At 31.9% G+C, this 21,707-nt stretch overlaps 3 protein-coding genes across 12 annotated transcripts; 1 reads left to right on the top strand and 2 right to left on the bottom strand.

Annotated features, from left to right (window-relative positions):
• Positions 1-5,299, bottom strand: LOC110660118 (MLO-like protein 3). The gene is made up of 15 exons (XM_021818298.2): positions 5,106-5,299; positions 4,960-5,017; positions 4,587-4,861; positions 4,380-4,496; positions 4,240-4,300; positions 3,368-3,456; positions 3,144-3,218; positions 2,936-3,027; positions 2,789-2,838; positions 2,172-2,212; positions 1,028-1,201; positions 888-923; positions 675-742; positions 515-575; positions 1-416 (listed from the first exon to the last, which is right to left on the bottom strand). Exons 1-15 carry the CDS (start codon positions 5,244-5,246, stop codon positions 189-191), a joined length of 1,566 nt encoding a protein of 521 aa, XP_021673990.2. The 5' UTR covers positions 5,247-5,299; the 3' UTR covers positions 1-188.
• A 3,482-nt stretch (positions 5,300-8,781) lies between these two features.
• Positions 8,782-12,186, top strand: LOC110660119 (MLO-like protein 12). Its single transcript, XM_021818300.2, has 15 exons — positions 8,782-8,938; positions 9,060-9,117; positions 9,213-9,439; positions 9,533-9,649; positions 9,734-9,794; positions 9,876-9,964; positions 10,047-10,121; positions 10,231-10,325; positions 10,414-10,463; positions 10,843-10,883; positions 10,990-11,163; positions 11,250-11,285; positions 11,372-11,439; positions 11,530-11,590; positions 11,679-12,186. Exons 1-15 carry the CDS (start codon positions 8,816-8,818, stop codon positions 12,072-12,074), a joined length of 1,671 nt encoding a protein of 556 aa, XP_021673992.2. The 5' UTR covers positions 8,782-8,815; the 3' UTR covers positions 12,075-12,186.
• An 89-nt stretch (positions 12,187-12,275) lies between these two features.
• Positions 12,276-21,607, bottom strand: LOC110656435 (probable E3 ubiquitin-protein ligase ZFP1). 10 transcript variants are annotated; one of them, XM_021813178.2, is made up of 10 exons: positions 21,446-21,607; positions 20,054-20,139; positions 19,588-19,722; positions 18,496-19,376; positions 15,060-15,219; positions 13,883-14,632; positions 13,404-13,804; positions 13,067-13,165; positions 12,813-12,950; positions 12,276-12,617 (listed from the first exon to the last, which is right to left on the bottom strand). In XM_021813178.2, the coding sequence occupies exons 5-10, from the start codon at positions 15,157-15,159 to the stop codon at positions 12,471-12,473; spliced, it is 1,635 nt and encodes a 544-aa protein (XP_021668870.2). In that variant the 5' UTR covers positions 15,160-15,219; positions 18,496-19,376; positions 19,588-19,722; positions 20,054-20,139; positions 21,446-21,607; the 3' UTR covers positions 12,276-12,470. The 10 variants fall into 10 exon arrangements, with proteins under 10 accessions (XP_021668870.2, XP_058003501.1, XP_021668871.2 ...); XM_058147518.1 differs by having other exon boundaries at positions 19,254-19,376; positions 21,446-21,603; XM_021813179.2 differs by lacking the exon at positions 18,496-19,376 and having other exon boundaries at positions 21,446-21,603.
• Positions 21,608-21,707: the final 100 nt, after the last annotated feature.

The raw sequence follows: 21,707 nt of genomic DNA, 5'->3' as shown, positions 1-21,707 counted from the left end.
GATTTGAAACCTTTTGAGGAGAATTTATTATGACTATTAGAGGATTACATCTTGAGAAAGTGCAAGAGAGTTGAAAAAAGAAACAAATTTCTTTCTAAAATAAACTTCTTTTCCCCTACTTTTTTCCATATGTTTAACAATGTTGATATAATAAAGCAAGGCCACAAGGGTCTCAGTTAATAAGGCATTTATACTTGAGCGATTTCTCTTTCACTGTAATTGTTTTCAAGTCTTGAATTTTCAGTAGGACTACGCATATTTCTGAAGCTCCAGTCTGCAGACAAATTAGAAGTATCCCTTAAAGATTGTAAAGATTTTTCTTGTTTCTTCCTTCTTTCCCTCACTTCTTCATGCCATTGCTTTATAATTTGTGCCACTTGCTCCTCTACTACCTTGCTCTTGAATTCTGACCCCATCTGTCAACAACGCAGAAGAAATGTAGTTTTAAAATACTAGAGCAAAATGGACACATAGCTTTGGCACTCGGCTCCAGCAGAAGAAACTTAATTGTAACCTGTGTGACAAGTGCATGGAGGGGAAGAGTGATGTAGCTGCAAAGTACTTGAACTGTTACCCTGATGAGGAGAAGAAGACAACTTATAAACCAAATCATTAGCATAAAAAAATTAATTATCTTGAAGAAGTTCATAATATTCCATTTGTAGCTTGCTTACGCTAACACCACCCTTGCGACCACGACTACAGTGTGCTCATGGTAACATGAATCCAACCCAAATTCTATCTGAAAACAACAAGGCAAAAATATGAGATTTCGGATACACTCAACCGGTAGCCGAGTCTAAATATGTGAGTTTCAGCATAGCTTTATACTTTGAGTGTATGATGAATTAAATTTAGATAAGAATTCCTCAGATGATATTACTTACCGTAACCCAAATGAAGAAGGCAAGTTCAAATGCATTCTAAAATAGAAACATTTATATATCAGTTAAATGTCCAAAATTATTGGATAACCAATATATATTTTTAAATTTTTTTCTAATAAAGAGGAATAAGAATTAATTACCAGAAATAGAGTATAATGCAGGAGAGTAAGAACAAATTGGGGGCGTCCAAACCAGAAGAGATTATCATTTGGTTGAACAAGAGGGGTGCCAATAATCACACTGTTTTGTTCATTGATGTGCATAGCCATTCGTTCAACAATGACTTCAAGTTTGGTTCCCAGAATCAGCACCACCTTCAACCAAATTAAGCAAAATTAATAAACAAAATAGTTGGTTTAATTAATTAGGAAAATTAATTTACACTATATATATATATAGGTCGCTATGGTTCGATTCCAAGTTGGTTCCGAGCCATAGTTTGAAAACCCTAAATTGGACCGCGTTGATCCTTTTTAAAGATAATTCAGAATTGATAAATTTTTTGATTTGGAGTTTGATATAATTGAAAATTTGATTTTTAAAATAAAAACTGCTATAAAAAAAGATATTCATACTAAATTGTACCAACGGGTTAGACTATCAATTTTGGTGTTAGAATTATAACTCAAATTCTTGTCTATTGGTGAGAAAATTCTTACACATATAGTTAAAGACACCCTTTATGGTGTAGTATTATAATAGTAAATATATTGAATTATTTCTAAAGGAGACTGAGAGGGACTGACTAATATATTTACTATGAGTAGTTTGATGCAATATAAGTTCTCTTGGGTGTAATTGAGTTTATGAATAATATAGTTTTGAGCTTGTAACGATGATTATTTATTATTGATAGTGAAAGATGACATGTCCGTGAATGTAACCCTATGTTGAGAGGGTGAACCACGTAAATATTAGTATTTTGTATATTTACTTTATTTTTTTTGTAATTTACACGCTTTCGTAGTGCACAACATCTAGTTTAAATGTTGTAAAGAGGAGAATTGAATCTAACCCTTTAGAGTCTAAATTTTAATCTAATTTGTACCTAAAAATCATTGATCAATTTTGATTTCAGTTTTAACTAGATCAATATAAATTCAAGCCCAACTTAGACCATAGCAAGATCTATCTATGGTGCAAAATTTTTTTTAAAGAAAGATAAATTTCATTCAAAGAGAAACTGAATACAGTAAGCCTTCCCTGTTTCATGTGTGTGTGCGTTTCTTGTATTTAATTTAAATAAAAAAAAAAAAACAAAACATCCAAATTAAATGTACTTACCAATAGTGGAATATAGGATATCCAAACAAATACTTTCCAACCTGTACAAGTTCCACATAATTAATTTAGTGTCCCTTTAACTCAACTACCAATTAGTGATATGGGTTGATAGAGAAACATTTTTATATTTCTTCCATTTATTTTTATATTTTTTATTTATTTTTTTAATTTAAAATTATTTATCACATTTAAAATATAAAGAATGTTAATTTTTTTTAATTTTATTTATTATATTTATTAAATATAATAAATATTCATATAAAAAATAATTAAATAAAATAAAAATAATTTAGTCAATTATGTATATTTTTATAAAATTAAAGTTATTCAATTATTTATTAATCATTGTGCAAAACTCAAATTCGATAGAAAAGAAGTAACAATAGAATATATATTATTTCTGCCTATTTTTATTTGTTGTATTTGAATTTTGCACAATAATTAAAAAAATATTTGTATAACCTTATTTTTACAAAGATATATTAATAATCGACTAAATTCCTCTTTATCTCATTTAATTACTCATTATATAAATATTTATTATAATATTTAGTAAAAATAAAAAATAAAATTGAAAAAAATAGTTAATACCAAATGTTACAGAGTAAATACTTTACCACGTACGTCGACCAACATGAAAATGACAACTAGAAGCCACATTAAAGGGCTGCAATGAGACAGAAAGAGGATTATGAGTGGAAAAGATGAAAAATTAATTACCAATTAATGCTTAATATAGGTGATGATCATAAATTAATTACAACCTGATGCTAACCACGATCTTAAAATCTTCGTCCAGGGATCGTTGTATGTATTGTTGGAAATTGAAGTTGTTGTTCAATGTTGACATGTGAGCCTAAATTTACAAACACGAACATATATAGGAGTACTATGATTAATTAAGGAGACAATTTCATAATTAATGAAATTAAAGACCATTAATTCTAGTTAATGTCATTAAAAGATGATTACCGAGATAAATCCATGTCTCAAGGTGAGATAATCAACTTTTGCCACTGAATTAAAGAATTGTCTGAAAAAGCATTTCTGTATTTTTCATCCAATTAAAAGTACTTATTAGTTATTTTTTAGAGAGAAATAACTAATAAATCATGAGTCTAAATCTCAATTAAAATTAAATAAAAAAAAAATATGTAAAAAGAAATGAATAAATAGAAAGGAGGGTTGATACTCACAGTCCATAAATATGCTGATGTTTCTTTGTAACTTGTTATGTGTCGTCTTCCAAATGTTGTTTGTCTTGCAAATCTAAATCGATTTGGATCTAATAAACAGAAATTGTCAATAAAAACAAACTGAAATATATTTAATAAATAAATAAAAACAATTATAATTGAAAATTTAACTCTTTTTTTGGGTTAAATTTCTGATAGTACTATATTAAAAGATCACTTAATTTAAAAGTTTAAATTTATAAGTAAATTTTATATCTCTAATATAATTAATTCATATATTTTTATTTCATAATTAAGTGATAATAATAAAATTAATTTTTATATTTGTATTAAATTAAAACTTTCCAAAATCAAACTTTAATAATGAATATAATGTGAGAAAAGCAACAATATTGGAACTTGGCATGCATTACACGTCAATGTTGAAAAGTTGCAGTGAGATTTGGTGTTTTGGACCTCTTTAACTTTGATTATTTTAACACGCTAATGTTGAAAGGTTACACTACAATAACACAGAAGCCAAAAGTTTATCGTGTGCTTGTTATTTTTCTTATCTAAATTGAATTTATTGTATATTCAAATCGTAAATATGTGAGATATATATATTTAATAGGTAGATTTTACTATACATTTTATATCTTATATTCATAATAGACTCGATTTAAGTAAGAATTTTCCTATTTTAAAATATGAGTGAAATGAATTTTTTTTACCTAGACTGAGTCTACATGAACTCAAGATACAAGATGTATAATGAAACCGAATTATTTATAAGTAGATCTCACATGTTTGTATTTTAAATTTATGGTAGATCTAATTTAGGTAAAACTTTGCCTGAGTGAGATATGGGATCTCATAATTAAGAAACATACCATTAGCAACTTGGTATTCAGTTGTTTGAGTCTCATTCTCCCAAGCTTTCCAGCGTCTCATCTATGCAAATAAACAGATGAAGAAGCATTAAATTGAGCATCAAGAATTCAAAACAAGAATTAGTTAATTAATTAATTACCTTGGCCCTGCCCAAAGCCATAGTTAGAACACTGTACACAATTTGCATAACTGCTAGCACAAAGATGAATATGTGAAGCTGGTGGATCCCATCTTCTGCTATTAAAGAAACCTTTCCCTGAAAAATTCTTACTTATATTAATAAACTGTAAGTAAAGTTTTTCTTTTTAAAATGTAATTCACTAGAGATAAAGGTCCACATATGTACTTTTGAACTGCAGGGATCATCAGAATCTGCACTAGTTTCATCAGCCTCATCATCCGCTAATATTCTATGGTGCCTTTGAACTTTAGCTAACAATGACCAATTCCCAGCCAATCTTTTCACAAAGTGCTCATATTCTTTCACTTTGATGGTTTCTGATTCAATCTCTTTGCGACATGGAAGCATAGAGTCTGCAATCTTGGTGGGTATGCAGATTTTAGATATAGATTCTTGAGTCACTGCCAACATCAGTGAAATGAAACCCAACAGCATCAACTCTGAAAAAAAGATTAAAAAAATTCTCAAAAATTAATTTAGAAATTTGATCATCTTTGTGGAAGAAAAGGGATATGATCATCTTGGTTACGACATGCACCTGATTTGAGCTTGACCACCGCTTCACTCAGAGCAGTTTTTCGACGGCTCTTAAGCCACTGCATGCATGAACATTTTTCTGATAAATAAAAATGTAATTAATCTTGAAAATAATAAGAAAAAAAAAGTGGGTTTTGATTTACTGACGTTGGTGAGGAGATGGAAGATGTGCTCTATAACAATGGAAATGGAGATGAACACAAAGCAAACAGTGGCAAGTGCCCATGTTGGTGTATATTCGAGTGAACCACTTGATGAATCTCCTGCTGCCATAATCCAACTGATCATGTCGATCTATGCCAAAGACTGCTAAAACTCAAGAGAGTTTCTCTCTCTCTCTCTCTCTCTCTCTCTCTCTATATATATATATATAGATATAATTTATTTTATTTGGAATTGAATTTCAGGTGTATTAATCAATTAACTTAATTGGATTTCAATGTTTATACGTACGTAATGAGAAATTCTGTCTGGTCAGTCTTTGTTTATGCATATTCTCTACATATTGCTACTATTACTATTTATGAGATAGTCTATTTTGAGAATTATATTAATTAATTAATTCTTATAATTTAATTTCATTAAATTAAATGGTCATCTCATCTATATTTTATAGATTTAAACTCTGTTTATTTTATAAAAAATAAATTATCTATAAAAAATATTTTTTGAAAAATAAATTATTTTTTATTGTTTATTGCAACATTAAAAATTAGTTAAAAATAATTAAATTTATTATTAAAAATTAAGGAAAAAAAAAACTAAAAACAATAGCTCCAGTGATTTAAAAGTTTAAGTGGATTTATAAAAAAAAAGAGTAAATATTGAGAAAAATATTTACTAATTTTAAAATAGGAAATATTTTTTTTAAATTAAAAAAAAAATAAAACAATTTTTGCAAAAATATTTTTTATGAAACAAATGAAGTTTAAGTCATTAATTAAAGTATAAATACTTTTAAATAATGTTACCAATTAAACGTTAAATAATAATTTTTCTTTAAAAAAAAATTCTTTAAACTAATATTCTTAATCTAATAAAAGGTCGGATTTAAAATTAACAAAAGCAAACACATGTTTTATTTATCAATTTGCTTATTATTATAATAATGTTTTTATTTAGATCAAGTGAAAATGATGGAGGAGATATTTATTTTTTTAAATAAATAATTCTGAATCTAGAAATTGAAAATTGAAAGAAAATTTGCATTTCAGAAACCATAATGACCTAATCCTTTGACCTCAATTAGGAATATATAAACCAAAATCAATCTATAATAATCAGAGTTGGAAATATTACAAACCTTCAAAAGGAAAATGTTGACTAAAATTGTCCATTGAATACCCACAACCCTCAAAAGAAAATTTGCCTCATCTTTCCAAAACCATGGCTTCTCCGTCCACAGATTTTAACAAGCTGTTTTGTTTGAGGATTTTAAATTGGAATAGAGTCTAATTTCCTCTATATGTTTAATTTAATTTTAATTTTTTATTTAATTTAATTTAAAATTTTAATTTATGTCTAATTTAACTTAATTTAAAGAATGTATAACTCACTCACCACTTTAGTGCATGAATTACTTTTTTTTTAATTTTTAAAATGTTTTTAAAATTAATTATTTTTTAATGTTAATTACTTAGTTAATTATTTTTAATTTTAATTAATTAACTATAATTAGTTATTTTTATATTTTAGCAGCCGTGAATGGCTCCAGTGGAGGAAATGAAGCTTTGGGAAAGGCTTTGCAGATTAGATCACTTATAAACTTTGATTAAAATTTTTAATTTTGAATTATTTTTAAAATTATAAAAAAATCTGAATTTAAATCTTAATCAGAATTAAATTAATGAAAAAATTGATTAGAATTTTATTTACTTGTTTTATAAAATAATATAATAAAAAAGTTAAGAAATACATGATGAAAATAGGAAGAATTATTTTAATATTCGAAAGTTTTCATTAATTATAATTATTGAAATGATTAAGACATTTTCTTTTTCTTTAACATCTATTATTTATAAGTCTAAAATTCAGTGAGACAGCCATGAAAAGAATACTTGTTCCCTGGGACGGTGGTGCCTTGGATGCCGGGGCTGTGGACGGTGGACCTCTCCCGTCAAGGACAAAAGAATAGAGTTATATATATATATACACTAAAATCTTAATCTTTAAAAACATTCAAAACTGAATATCTACTGTATTTTCTTATAATATCATCATTTTTAATTTTATTTATTATTGTGTTATTAAATATTTATATTTTTATTATATTTGTTTTATGGGTATATTATACTTTAAATACTCAATATTTATATATAATAAAAAGTTTTTCTTCAAAAAAAAAAACTTAATCTTATTAGGCCACAAGTGAAATTAATAAATAATAATTGTGGATGACTAGGAATACAAAACATAATTTTGAGATTTTTCACTTTTCATAGTTTTGAAAGAAATAATGAAAATAATTAGGGAAATGTTTGACTTAATTTATAAAATTAGCTTATAAATTAATTTGAATTTATAAGTATTTAAAATTTTAATCAATTAAGTATTTATAAATGATTGATAAATATTTAATGTGCTTGATAAAAACACTTATAAATATGTTTATTATTAAAATGACTAAAAATGATATCTATGATAAAAATTTAAAAATTAAATAATAATAATAATATAATAAAATATTTTATTAAATTAATTTATAAATATTAAAATAAAAAAATTATGTCATTTATTTTTTAAATTTATAAATCCAAAAAATTATAAAACAAAAAAATCAGTTTATTTTAGAATTGATAAATTAATTTGACTAATTTATAAATTAAGATTGCTAAAAGAATATAAGATAACTTTTACAAGGAATAAGCAAATTATAAGTTGCTAATTTTTCGCACCAAATTAGCAATTGGATTCCTCAATTTTTGTGGTATAATTTTGCAGTCCACATTGAAATGGTAGCTTTGGTTCTTAGCTTTATCAACGTCAACCCTTAAGCCACAACTTGTTCAAAGTTCCTCTAAGTCCACCCATCACCATTTCCCCCCACTACCAACATTTTTCTTAGAAGTTTCATATTCTTTTTTAAATTTCAGATATTATTATTATTATTATTATTATTAAGACTTAGCACCGGTGTGATTTGAATTATTCTAAATTGGATTTTTATTTTATTTAAAAATATAAAAAAAATTTTAATAACCAAATTTAATTAAATTAGAATTGAACTGAAATTGAATTGAAATTGAGGGAAACAATACAATTCCTTGAATTTTAAATGAAAATTGTCGATTTTGATCCAGAACTAGTCTAATGGCACCCCCTAGTGTTAGATTTACATATACCATGACACGCAATAATTAGGAGAGAATAAAATAAACTTGGCGATGATCACCTAGAATGGAGTGGACGTGAAAAAAACAAAGGTCGCATTTGACACCTCAGATGTTCATAGAATGGAAAAGAAAATTGCAAGTTGGCTTATAAGTTAGAACAAAAGTATAGTATATGTTTGGTTTATATATATATATATATGTATATAATTCGTCCACAGAAGCTTATCGCATGCAATTGCAAGGAACGTTTTTGGTCAGGACATTTTGTCACATATCATCTCTAGAACCTCTACTAGGAAAACTAATTGGATTGGAGGGTACCCATCACAAGTCATAACAACCCATATTCTAAGCCAAAAGTCTACTCTTTGTTCGTTATAGCACGTTTATGAAGACCCTATTGTTTACTTGAGTCTTCCAATAGTTTGAACTCCCAAGTTCTATTGACCTTTAACTTCTCTCTATTTATAGACATGCTTAGTTATCTTCTGTGCTTAAAGACTTCTGCATTAGTGAATTGGAAGCATGGCAGCTGAGGCAGGAAGTCGATCTTTGGAGGAAACACCCACTTGGGCAGTTGCTGTTGTTTGTTTTGTGCTGGTTTCCATTTCAATCTTCATTGAATATATCATTCACTCGATTGGGAAGGTGATTGAATGCTCCTATATATATATATATATATATATATATATATATATATATATATATATATATATATATATTAATAAATCATGCTTAACAAGTATGTGTTTTCCTTTGGTTTGTGTAGTGGCTAACAAAGAGACAAAAACGAGCTCTATATGAAGCTCTTGAAAAGATTAAATCAGGTATATATATGCATGCTAGATATACTTATTAAACTAATTAATGATTCTTGAATTTTTAAATCTGGTTTTCAAGACACTAACTCAATTTTCTGTAGAGCTTATGCTGCTAGGATTCATATCATTGCTCCTAACAGTAGGACAAGGGCCTATTACAAAAATATGTATACCAAAATCCATAGGTGATACTTGGCATCCATGTAATAAAAAGCAAGAGAGTAAATTAAACAACCAAAGAAAGCTTCTTTCAAACTCATCATCAGGTTCTAATGGCAGCGACCGAAGGGTTTTAGCTGCTGATGGGGATAACAAATGCGCTTCAAAGGTATGGTTCATGAGTTCGACCACAGAGACTATCAGCTTCTTTCTTCCATAGAAAAAGGAACATGTCAGAAAATATAACTCTTTATGATTGCAGGGGAAAGTCCCATTTGTTTCAGCAGAAGGAATCCATCAACTTCATAGATTCATCTTCGTACTAGCACTTTATCATGTGATTTATTGCATTATTACACTGGCTTTAGGCAGAGCCAAGGTATATATGGACATCTCTCTGTAGGTAGTTAATTATAATCCATTTACAATTTTGAAATTTATTTTGTTGTGGTATGCATGGAAGATGAGAAAATGGAAGAAATGGGAAAAGGAAACAAGAACAGCTGACTACCAGTTCTCACATGGTGGGTTTCACAGCATGCATGTGCAATAATATATAACAAATATCATAATTGAGATTGGTTACTTAACTGTTCATATTGCAGACCCAGAGAGGTTCAGATTCACAAGAGACACTTCATTTGGGAGAAGGCATCTAAATTCTTGGAGTCATTCATCAATTCTTTTATGGGTAGTAAGTGAGAATTTACTTTCTTTTCTGCAGGCATGGGCCAGGGTTATACATTGTAATGCATTATAATTTTTCTTTTCTGCAGGTCTGTTTCTTCAGACAGTTCTTTAGATCAGTTCTTAAGGTTGATTACTTAACCCTGAGACATGGGTTTATCATTGTGAGCCATCTTGCTTTCTCCTATTCAGTATATAGATTCATGTATTTAATTAAACACAGAATTCAGTAATCTTGGTCATCAACTCAATGGTTCAATGTTTAATTCTCAGGCTCATTTGGCACCCCATAGTCAAATTAAGTTTGATTTCCACAATTACATCAAAAGATCACTTGAAGAAGATTTCAAAGATGTGGTTGGAATCAGGTTAGTCTTGCATTTAACTTACTTTCTCTTTTCCAGGGTCTCAAAAGAGATGGGTTTTGCTCTAACCTCTTATACTTCTGTTTTGTAGCCCAATTATGTGGTTATTTGCGGTCGTTTTCCTATTGTTTAATACTCATGGTAAGTTCATACCACTCTTCATTAATTATTAGAACCCGAATTTGGATCGTTAAGCACAACAAATTAGCCATGGCCACGGTCTAGTCTAATCCAAAATTGAAATTGATCCGAATAGACTCGACAGAAATCGGCCTTGAACCGATAACCGGTTCAATTTTGTAAATTGAAACCAAATTGGAGGACCCTGCAGTCCAAATCCCCTTAAACCATTGAATCTAAATTGTCAATTTAGGTCCGGCGGCCATGACTAAAACAAACCACTTCAACACGATATATAAATATTTTTTTAATTGATGGAGTTTCACCTGATAAATTCTTCATATATTAGCACCAGAATCATTGACCTTAAAATTTGGTATAATGTTATTGTTGTGGACAGGCTGGTATTCTTATCTATGGCTGCCATTCGTCCCTCTAATTGTAAGCATTAAACAAGCAATAATTCTATCAAGTTGTTGTTTGTCATTTACTAATTAATGGCTCCCACAAAAAGCTACAAATCAAATGTTTAACATGGAGTCTACAGGTTATCTTATTGGTAGGGACAAAACTACAGGTTATTATAACCAAGATGGGTCTAAGGATTCAGGAGAGAGGAGAGGTGGTTAAGGGTACCCCTCTGGTGGAGCCAGGTGATGACCTTTTCTGGTTCAACAGGCCTCGTCTCCTTCTTTACCTCATACACTTTGTCCTGTTTCAGGTTATTCTATATTATCATTAATTATATGGAATTTTTTTTTTTAAATTATTATTGTACTCTAATGATAATTAATCTCCCTTGTACAGAATGCCTTTCAGCTTGCTTTCTTTGCATGGTCCTGGGTAAGCCACTGAACCATTTGTCCAGAGAATTGCTTCTGTAACCAAGAAAAGTCGCTAATTTTTTTCCTTTTTTCTTTGTTTGTTAGTATGAATTTGGCTTGAAGTCTTGCTTGCATGAGCACCCAGAAGATATAGTCATCAGGATAACAATGGGGTGGGTTTCCTTGATCATTTCAAGTCATTACCTAGCAATTTTTGCATTCAACTAAGGAAAATTTTACTAAAATTGTGAATTTGAGAACAGGTTAATAATTCAGATACTATGCAGCTATGTGACCCTTCCTCTGTATGCCCTGGTGACACAGGTATGCTTGCTGGTTACTGCTGCTTTTGCTTTTCTCTTAATTTAGTAATTCATGTACTTCAATAATGGAAAATTCTGAATTACATCAGATGGGTTCAACGATGAGGCCAACAATATTCAATGAGAGAGTGGCCAAGGCCTTGAGAAGCTGGCACCAGGCAGCCAGGAAGCACATAAAACAGAGTCGACATTCTGGTTCTGTAACATCAACTGTACCAGGCAGCAGTGCTCCGTCTCGTAGTATGTCCCCAGCTCATCTTCTACGAAACTACAGATGCGATCCTGATAGTGTTCAAACGTTCCCGAGGATGTCTAATCTGTTCGATACTGAAGCTTGTGAAATGGACAGCCCACAAGATCGAAATCATCATTGTCCAGAACTAAGCTCCACTTATATTCCTCCTGTTCGAAATGCTAATCGCTCTCAACTCCGAATCGAGATAGAAACAAGTGATTTTTCATTTGATGAAAGTGGAAGGAAATGAAATATTTCTGAATCATTGTTAACATGCATTATATCCTCTCATTTCTTCCTCTACCGCCCAATGTATACCGTTACTGCGCTCTTGTTAAAATTTAGGATAAATTACTTTTTCATCCTTTATTATGTTAAAATTAAAACTTATCTTCCCTTCTCAGTCCTTTCCCCATGACCAAAAAAATGACAGACAATTACTGAAAGACCATTCAAATGGCAATTCAGGCTCCACAAATTTGAGATGGGAACCTCCCAACAAATTGATTGACATTGACCAGTATTCATTTACATATTCCCTAGAAATATCAGTTCATCTTTTTCTTCTTTTGAGCAAGTACTATATACAACAATGATAAACAGTTTCCTCTAAAAAAAATTATAAATGGTTGACAAGGTAATTAACTTATTCCTTCATGTTATCAGCCACAGCAGAAGCTTTGCAGATTGGACACAAGTTTTTCATTGATAGCCATTTCTTGATGCAGCTCACATGGTAATCATGCCCACAAATTTTCAACGAACCAACATCATCCATGTCTTTGTACTCTTCCTGCCAACAACAACATGGATTCTTAAATTAGAAAACTATATATCCAGTGACAGCCAAAATCACGAGATTCCTCAGGCACAACTGAGAGTGGTGATAATCCAAGCCACTAGTAGTCAATTCTCTGTAACACAAGCTGACCCCTTTTATAAATAGAATCCAACCCACATCTGTGTATACAAAGGATAAAATTCTTACCAGGCAAATCACACAAGTTCCTTCATCCTGGCTTTGGCCTGAAGAACAATATACTGTTTCTGTCAAACACTTGGATATCAGACCTTCAGCCAACCCTGTGCTGACACTCCCAATCCTTTCACCCAGTGCAAGTAGTTCCTGGTTGGTCCAATCATTCAATAACTGATTAGGATTTTTTATTTTAATTAAAAAAAAAAAAGAGAAGCAGAAGAGGTCATTTTTTTTTTGTTTTGAAAAAAAAAAGAAGTAATAACCTCATAGCTCATGTTGTCTATGTCTAGCCTCATATCCCTATGCTGATCAAACATATTTCTGGATCCATAAAAGGCTGAGCGGTCCACAACCATAAAACCCTGTAGAACAATAGTAAAAGTACATCATTTAAAAGCAAAAAAATCACATATTAATAATGCAAAGATGCGGATCATTGCACAGGCAAAACAATGCAAGAATCAGCATCTAGGTAATCTAGCATGCTATTGTGGAAGAAATTGCTGTCATTTAGCAAAAGAGAAGTTTATGGCATATGAACTCCATCCAATGCCCTTCTCTCCCGATGTACAAGTAGCAAACTCATTTTGGGAATTATACCTCAGATGAAAATCGATCATGAAGACTTGGCTCATGGTATCTCTCATAAGAATTCCTTGATCTCCCATTCCTATCACTATTACGCCAAGCTACAGTGGATAATAGCCTTGGTTGTCTGGAAGATAAATTTTCGGCAACCAATGGCATTCCATCATCAGAAGGTGCCAAATGCCCCAAGCGCAAACTGCTGGTGGAAGCCCTGAAAGTTGGGCTAGGTCTCTGAGAATAGCTGCTGCGAATGCCTCTTACAGAATGTGCTGAGGCACTATGGAAACTCTGAGGAGCAACAGGGTTTCTACTTGAAATGAAATCATGATGATATCCCCTAACATCTGCTGAAGCATTAGTTATGCTGCTTCCAACAAGGAAATGGTTTGTCTCATGACTATAACCGTTAACATCTGCAACAAACATGCAAGAATCCCTCAGAAATAATGGAATTCAAAAATGTTCCATGAAATTATATGTCCGTCACTAACCTGCAACTAGCATCCTTCCAGAAGCAACAGAAACTCCAGTATGGCTCCAGTCATGTGTCATAGCACTAGAACTTTGACCTGAGAAATCCAGTGAGCTAGAATGGTCAAATGGGTGGCCTGCAGGATAGGAATTGTGGGAAGAGTTGCTAGATAAATGGGTCCTAGCCAGGTTGGTTTCCAGATCAAGTGCAGGCCTGCTTCTCACATTCCTCATAGAATCCTCGGGCCTAATTGAGAGATTGCCTCGATGGCCAGGAGTCATATTAATGCATTCCCAGGCCATATATTGAGTATCTAAATTTGGTTTCTCCTGCCGCAACTCACAAGACAGAGGGGTATCTGATGAACTTCCAGCACCATAATATCTGCTTGTACTGCCCCCTTCACATGCAGAAGGGACTACAGGGCTTTTTCGCTTGTGGGGCCCTCTTCCATTTCCCATTGTAAGATCAACAAGGCCACCCTCAACACCATTAAATGTCTGTCTGTCATAATTGGAAGAAGAAGCATGGTGTGCATGATTTTCTGGAACTGTGCAAAAGGATCCATCTGTTGATGAATGCTGAAAAGGATCATGAGAAGGGCCCGAAACATCTGGTTGATAATGTGATACTTCAACACTGTTACTTGAGGAAATATATGCATTTGACATTGGTGCAGGGTTCCGTAGAGAAGTAAAATGCACTCCTTCAAGAGGCATATTTTCTGCAGGATAAAAGAAAGCACCATTCTCTGCAGGACTGGCCCTGGCTGCAACATAAATCCATCAAAATTAAAGTTAAACTTAGTTGTCAAACTCTCATGAGAGACATGCAGATCTAGCTACAACCGCATCATCAGAGCTAAGTAGCTCTAAGGCACCCCGAAAAGGAATTAAGGCAGCTCCTAGTTTTACAAGTTCAGTTCGTGTGCTTCAATTGTTTCCCCTAGTGCTGAAAAAATGACTTGTAAAGGTTAGAAAATAACAGAATTGAAGAAGTTTGCAAAGCCTTCAAAATATTGATATCACAAAAATATAGACCACAATATCACAAACCAAGTCATGTCTTGCCATATTTTCTAGGTAAATATGATAAGTTACAACCCATACTAGAAAGAAGATATGGACCATTCCATTCCCTATCTATTCATGAATATTTTCCCCTAAAATAAAAATTTGCAGGAAAAGAAATTTTACCCAAATTTGTATAAGGTTGCTCTATATGCATATGATTCCAATTCTGATCCTGTTCATTCTCGAAAATTTGGGATGTGCTGAATAAATGTCTATGACCCATAACAATATCCCTTCAAACTTTAATTATGTCCCGTAGTCAAATCAAGGAGAAAGCCACAATCTGCATCAACGAAAAGCATCTCAATGAGCAAAAGTGATGGCTTAACTACTCTAAGTAAACAGAAAGTGAAAAAATCCCCTTTCCATATGGTTATGCATTATGTTTCAACAAATTTGAAAGGAATTGCATTCATCATCATAAATTCTATATTCTAAATGCTAAATGGATTAGTTTCATGCGCGTGATTGTGCACAGGTTTATGTGAAAGGATTATGAAAGCAATCATATTTATTTATGGTCTTAAAACAGATTATATTAATAATTCAAAAAATGTTTACCACTCACCAATAACCATTCAAATTAGTGGTACAATGAATTTTAAGCCTTGCATTTTAGGAGGTCAAGACACCAACATTGTAAATCAATACATGCCCTTTCACAAATGAACAAGGTTATCAACAGCAACATCATATCAGAATGCTTGTACAAGATGAAGTGGACAACATTAAAGACAGTTTCCCAAACGGAGAATATTGACCATGAGTGGATACTGGATAGAGACATTAGATAGGGAAGCAAGAAGATGGATTGTTTTGATCCTATCATCTCCAAGCACTGACTGAACCCAAAAAGTATTAAATAGGAAATTCGTAAGAAATAACAACCAAGAAAAATCTCTCTCCCTGAGAAAGAACAATTGTAACTTCTCCATAGATGACAAGTGATAAAAGCTACACAACAAAACAAAGGGGTCCAACTTCAGTAAAAGTAGAGATAAATTGTCATATATCTTACAAGCAGTGGGAAAATATTTTGGTACCTATTGCGTAAGTCAATTGACTTAAATTATCACTAACACTGCAAGGTGTAATCTCACCTACCACTCTACTGCTGCAAATGCTATCAGACAGAAAGCCTCACCTAAAAAGCCAAATGTGAGATATAAAGCTAAAGAAATTATTAAAACATCCCCATTAAACTATTACCAATTCCACTCTTAGCCACCAACTTTTGAGGATCAATATAATAATCACTGAAATAATTAACACAACAAAAACAAGTAAAATTAAAAGGAAAATGTCTTACAACACATAGTGAAATGAAAGAGAGAAGCTAGAGTGATACTACCAACTTGCAAGCATGACAAACAATTCATACCTGTAATGCAATAGGAAAGAGATCCTAGTTTCATAATTTAACCAATTGAAGAAGCTGATACATTACTCGGATAAATTTTAACAACCGTCCATGAACTTATCTAGTTGTAACATTACAGTTCCTCAATTTAAAAATGTAACATAAAACTCTACCAACTTTCACATTTTGCACAGTAAAATCCCTCTAACTCTAATTACTGATTTTTCAGTTAGACGCTGACTTGGACAGTTCCAGCATGAAGCTTAGTCAGTATTTCTTTTTTTTTTTTCTCTCCATCAATGTGTAAATTAAATCATTCTCTTCTCTACAGATAGAATAATTTTTCACATGTAGAGAGAATAATTTTACACTTTACATAAGAGAGGAGAGAGAATTGTTGACAAAACACCATGTGAGAGCTATTCTCATAAGTTTTTAACTGAAAAATCAATAATTGAAAGTCAAAGGGATTTTCCTGTATAAAATTTGAAAGTTTAGGGGATTTTATGTTACATTTTAAAATTAAAGGACTGTAATATTACAACCATATAAGTTCAGAGACAGTTATTAAAATTTATCCTACATTACTCACATAAGTTATTTGGGAGAAAACTGTTGCTGATTTTTGATAGGTTTCTATGGTTTTACCTCTTCAAAATACCAGGAAAATCAGAATTCTGAAATATACTGACAGCAGAAACAAAAAAAATGCAGTTGAGCACTATTATGCGAAACAGACACCCCATTGAGGTGTTAGTCTCAAAGATATCTTAGATAAGAACATGAGACAACTTAAAGTTAGACAGAAGCATTATACATATATTTCATGTTCGCCTAATTTCAAGGTCTATGATTGTGAGGATGTGCGGACATGAACAAATTGGGTAAAAGTGCACTAAAAAAGGAAAAAGATTAAAATTCTAGACTGAGATAATGGAAACTAAAACCCGTAAGTGCTTTCTCACTAATTGTGGGAAAAAGATAATTCTAAATTTCCAAATAATTGAATAATCAACACATGCCTGAAGACTCAAAAGACATTAGGAGGAATAAAGAATAGGGAGAGAACGAGATAGAGAAATCCAACTTTCTCAGTTTTTGAGAGCACTTTCTCAGTTTTTGAGAGCACAAGGAAAAGTATCTTTCATTTCTTTTGGTAAACAATATTACCTTTCAACATCTGAGCCAATGCCTAGGAGTTTGGTTTACTTCAATCACCATCTTCTTTTTGCAATGCATATCAATAGTAAAAAATAAAAATAAAAATAAAAGATCCTTCAAGGGTTCAATTCCAAATACAAATTGTTAAAACCTTAAAACTAGATAGAATATTTATTGCCAAGACAAACCAGAATAATTTAGTAAGTTAATTTCACCATAAAAGTTAACTGCACCATAAACCAGAATAATTTAGTAACTTAAGTTTGCGTCTCACCTGTATAACTTCGCATATTTTGTCAGTTAACTGCACCATAAAAGTTGAAGTTTGGGGGGGGGGGGGGGGAGGGAGGAGAGAGAAGGTTTACGATCAGAATTCAGAACAAAATAATAGCCAAGAACTGTAGTGTTGAGCCCATGCATAATTCAACAGATAACACTGTCATAGTTACTTCTACAACAACTACGCCTTAATCCCAAACTAATTTAGGTTGGCTATATGGGACCCTATTTGCCATTCAGCTCTATTTGAAACTAATTCCGCACCGATATCCAAAAATTGTAAATCTTTTGATATTACTTCCTTTCATGTCATTTTATAATTTTATTAAAGTATTACTTTACCAACTTGGGCATCAATACCTTTAATTTAAAATAGATGAAATTACAAAGAAAATGATCTACAAAATCATAATGGGAGTATCAGAGTATGAAAGAATGATGGAAAAGGCACCTAAGAGAGGCAATAAATAAGATAGTAACTTTTTAAGAGATGGCCAAACCAAGAAAAGTTTAAATTTGTATCCAACAAAAAACCATTTTATACCCACATGTAGTTCCTAATGCTCAAAACATATTCCTGAAATAAAACTTGAAGTTGCTTATCCAGGGTAATTGTAAATTTCCACATTAAGATGAAATCTTCCCCTAATTATAATGAAAAGTTTTTTTCTAAAAACTAACATATAGGTGATTCTTATATGACAATATAAAAAAATTTTCACTATTGAAGTTTTTATGATACAAAATCAAGGGACATACATGTACCCTAGAAAAGCTTATTCAAATCTCTGGAGAAGGCAAGCTTATACACATGTTTATAAAATGCTCTTGAAGATGAGTCGAAAAGAAGATGTCCTAAAACGCAAGGGAGCACTCTCATCATGCCCAATTCTCATAATTGTTCTTTAGCATGCAGCCACGAAAAAAGCCTTGTCAGCAGCAGAGTTATTAATAAGCGATCAGCTCTCCGGTCAAGAATATCAAATGCCCTCCATCTAGGAAGTGAAATTTATGAGCATTGGACTTTGATTTCCGTCATAGATGTTATGTACAAGTCTCCCCTCCATGCTCACAACCTAAGGAAACCTGAAGGCACCAAGCCTTGAACTTCAACTATATAAAAATTAGCATCTCCATGCTTTTAGTTATTGGTTTCCCCTACAAGTAAGATTACTGCCACCTAATGCTCTGCAACCAATGTGTAAATCATAATGTATCTGGAGGCAACTAATGCAGACCGCAGCACTAATAGTAATCCCAAAATTATGCCACCATCCATCACCAGAGAAAACAAGTCAGTACAACAATAAGGCCACACCATTTCAATTCTTCCCACCAGACAATTCTAGGATATCACATCTCATAATAGCTCAAAATGCAATCTGCAGATTATCTAGATGATGTCCCCTGAGCCACATACATTAATGGATCCAATCCTGAATTACTACTTCTCAACTTCCAGACCAAACATAATGAAACTCAATATAGCAGCAAAGGGTGAACAAAAAGATGACTACCACTCAAACAGAACTTCTGAAAATCAACCTTCATTCCCCCACACTGCACACCAAAGGAATCACATAGCGGGTTATAACTAGCCCCTTCATATTAATGCCACTTCCTAGATTTCCCATGACAATCTGTATGAAATATTTGGCATCATTAATCATAATAGGAAACAAATAAGTCTATCAATCATGATCCTCAACTCTAGCCATGCAAATTTCTTTTTTATTGCAATAAACAGTACGGGCTCCGACTGTGGAATCAGATGATCCCATAGCAAAAAATGATTTGCAAACTAATAAGATCTAAATAATTCTTTAAAGTGGTATTGGAAATCTTTAATACCATATACATTGCTCTCCAGAATGAGTCAACTTATATAACTGCAAGACAGACAGCAGATTGAGCTACTCTATTCTGAAGAGAACACAGGATTTAAATTCAATTCTGCCCTTCAATTGCCGAATAACCACAAAGTGCCTGCAACACCATTTGCAATTCAGAATGTATGAACAAAAAAAGCTAAAACTAAGTTAACACGATATTCAACATCCTATAAGTTCCAAAGGTAAATTGTAGGAAGCCAATTATATAACACAGATGAAGCCTGGGAACAAAAACCAGTAGAAGTCAGGAAATAAAAACTTGAAATATAGATGACATCGTGGCAAGACAATTTCAGAAATTTAGGATTCAAATATGATGAAAACATAACCTTGACCTAACTGATATTGACCCACTTGGCCGATATCTAAAAAGCTACTAGGGATAAAGATTGGAAGAGAGAACAAGCATCATTAAAACTTCTTACCTGCAACCATGGACTTTGACATTCATTCATCCTTTAGTTCAAAATCAAAGATGTGACCAACAGTAAACACCATCAGACCATTAAACCTGCATCATAAGAAAAACAATCTAAACCTAGTTGATGCTAAGGTCATCCAAAGTCATACTAGGGTTAAAAAAAGCTATCACAGGCCCTCATTCAACAAGCTACCATTTGAAATATTTATACAAGAAACTAGAATAAATATTTTAGGTTTACAGCCACTGAGCCACAACAAAAAAACTATATCATTCTAATATCAGGCAGAAAAAAAATGATAAGAACAACTAAGATTATTTTCTTTCGCTTCCACAAATTTGGTCAGCTTGGTGCACTAACGACAACGACAAACAGGTAATATTCTTGGAATTCAATATAAGCAAGAAAAAATACAAGACTTTTACAGAAATTCACTAAAATGAACAAAAATTGGCAGCAACCCAACAAAAGACAGCATTGATTTGAAGAGCCTAGAAGAAGAGAATAGGACGATGGGTGTTCAGAGTAAGACATGAGAAGGTCAAAGGTATTCAAGGAAGTACCACTAGCTCTTGTATAATAGGATACACATCTCTTATCCAACTGTACATTAGATTGAAAATAAACCTAGAATCTGTCTTCCCAATACCAAATTATACTCGGTTTAAACTTGACAACCCTAATGTGCCAAACGCACACATTCAAGCACTAATGTAGACTAGCATGCAAATCTATACCCGTGTAACTTCATCTCATGAGATATATTGGGATAATTAAATTAGAAATTACAGAGGTCCTTTCTTATCGAGACCAACCATATTTGGCAGACAGATATAAATTATGTGACACATTTAGTACAGATATAAAGTCTGAACGATCATCACAACTGCAACCATTTTATGAGCTGAACTCAACTGATACAACTTATAGAGTAATTTTAAATATTCCAAGATTAGAAAACGAGAAGTAAATGTAAAACTAAATACAAAATGCAAAATAATCACAAGAACATAGTTATAACTACACCTAATTTAGAAAATCCATAATTCCGAAGCACAGGTCAAATGATAAACAAGAAAAAGAAAGAGGGAAAAAAAAAAAAAGCAAGCCAAAGTGAAACTATCAAAAGCTAGCAGAAACCATTAACTAAACAATCAAAGGCAAAAACCAAAAGCTGATCAACTAGAAGATGATCAGACCACAGAAAACCAAAATTAAACAAATTTAAATGATCAAACCAGAAAACCAAAGCCAAAAGCTGATCAACTAGAAGATGGTCAAACCGCAGATAACCCAAAAAAAAAAATGATCAAACAAGCAAACCAGATTAAGAACAAAAATTGCTAAACATGTGGCAAATTTATCAAACCGAGATGATCAACCGGAAAACTGTACCTTGAAAATCCGGCGACGGAAAGGGAAGAGAAGTTTATAGAGAGAGAGAGAGAAGAAAATGGGTGAGATGAGGATTGTTCTATGAAGGAACGAAGAAGTAAAGCGGTTGGGTGCTTGCGTTTGGCCTTGCTTGAAGAAATAAGAGGAGGAGAAAATGGCTGGCATGCCCACCGTCACCGGCTACCGAGGCAAAACGTATTAACTATTTTATTACTTTATTATTATTTTTGGATAATTATACCATAGATAATTTTTTATTTTT

The sequence above is a fragment of the Hevea brasiliensis genome, chromosome 5 (genome assembly GCF_030052815.1).
Source record: "Hevea brasiliensis isolate MT/VB/25A 57/8 chromosome 5, ASM3005281v1, whole genome shotgun sequence".
Taxonomy (NCBI): domain Eukaryota; kingdom Viridiplantae; phylum Streptophyta; class Magnoliopsida; order Malpighiales; family Euphorbiaceae; genus Hevea; species Hevea brasiliensis.
Note: the sequence above shows the minus strand (reverse complement) of the source record. Positions and strands in the feature narration are given on the sequence as shown.

Bases quoted from the DNA above. Each gene is read 5' to 3' on its own strand.
- LOC110656435 (XM_021813178.2), bottom strand. From the start codon at position 15,159: ATGGGTCATAGACATTTATTCAGCACATCCCAAATTTTCGAGAATGAA. The intron at 14,633-15,059 runs GTAAAATTTCTT...TTTATGTTGCAG, and splicing joins GCAACCTTATACAAATTTGG to CCAGGGCCAGTCCTGCAGAG. The intron at 12,618-12,812 runs GTAAGAATTTTA...TGTTGTTGGCAG, and splicing joins GAACTTGTGTGATTTGCCTG to GAAGAGTACAAAGACATGGA.
- LOC110660118 (XM_021818298.2), bottom strand. From the start codon at position 5,246: ATGATCAGTTGGATTATGGCAGCAGGAGATTCATCAAGTGGTTCACTC. The intron at 4,301-4,379 runs GTAATTAATTAA...TTATTTGCATAG, and splicing joins TGGCTTTGGGCAGGGCCAAG to ATGAGACGCTGGAAAGCTTG. The intron at 2,213-2,788 runs GTAAAGTATTTA...GAACTTGTACAG, and splicing joins CATGTTGGTCGACGTACGTG to GTTGGAAAGTATTTGTTTGG.
- LOC110660119 (XM_021818300.2), top strand. From the start codon at position 8,816: ATGGCAGCTGAGGCAGGAAGTCGATCTTTGGAGGAAACACCCACTTGG. The intron at 8,939-9,059 runs GTGATTGAATGC...TGGTTTGTGTAG, and splicing joins TCATTCACTCGATTGGGAAG to TGGCTAACAAAGAGACAAAA. The intron at 11,440-11,529 runs GTGGGTTTCCTT...ATTTGAGAACAG, and splicing joins GTCATCAGGATAACAATGGG to GTTAATAATTCAGATACTAT.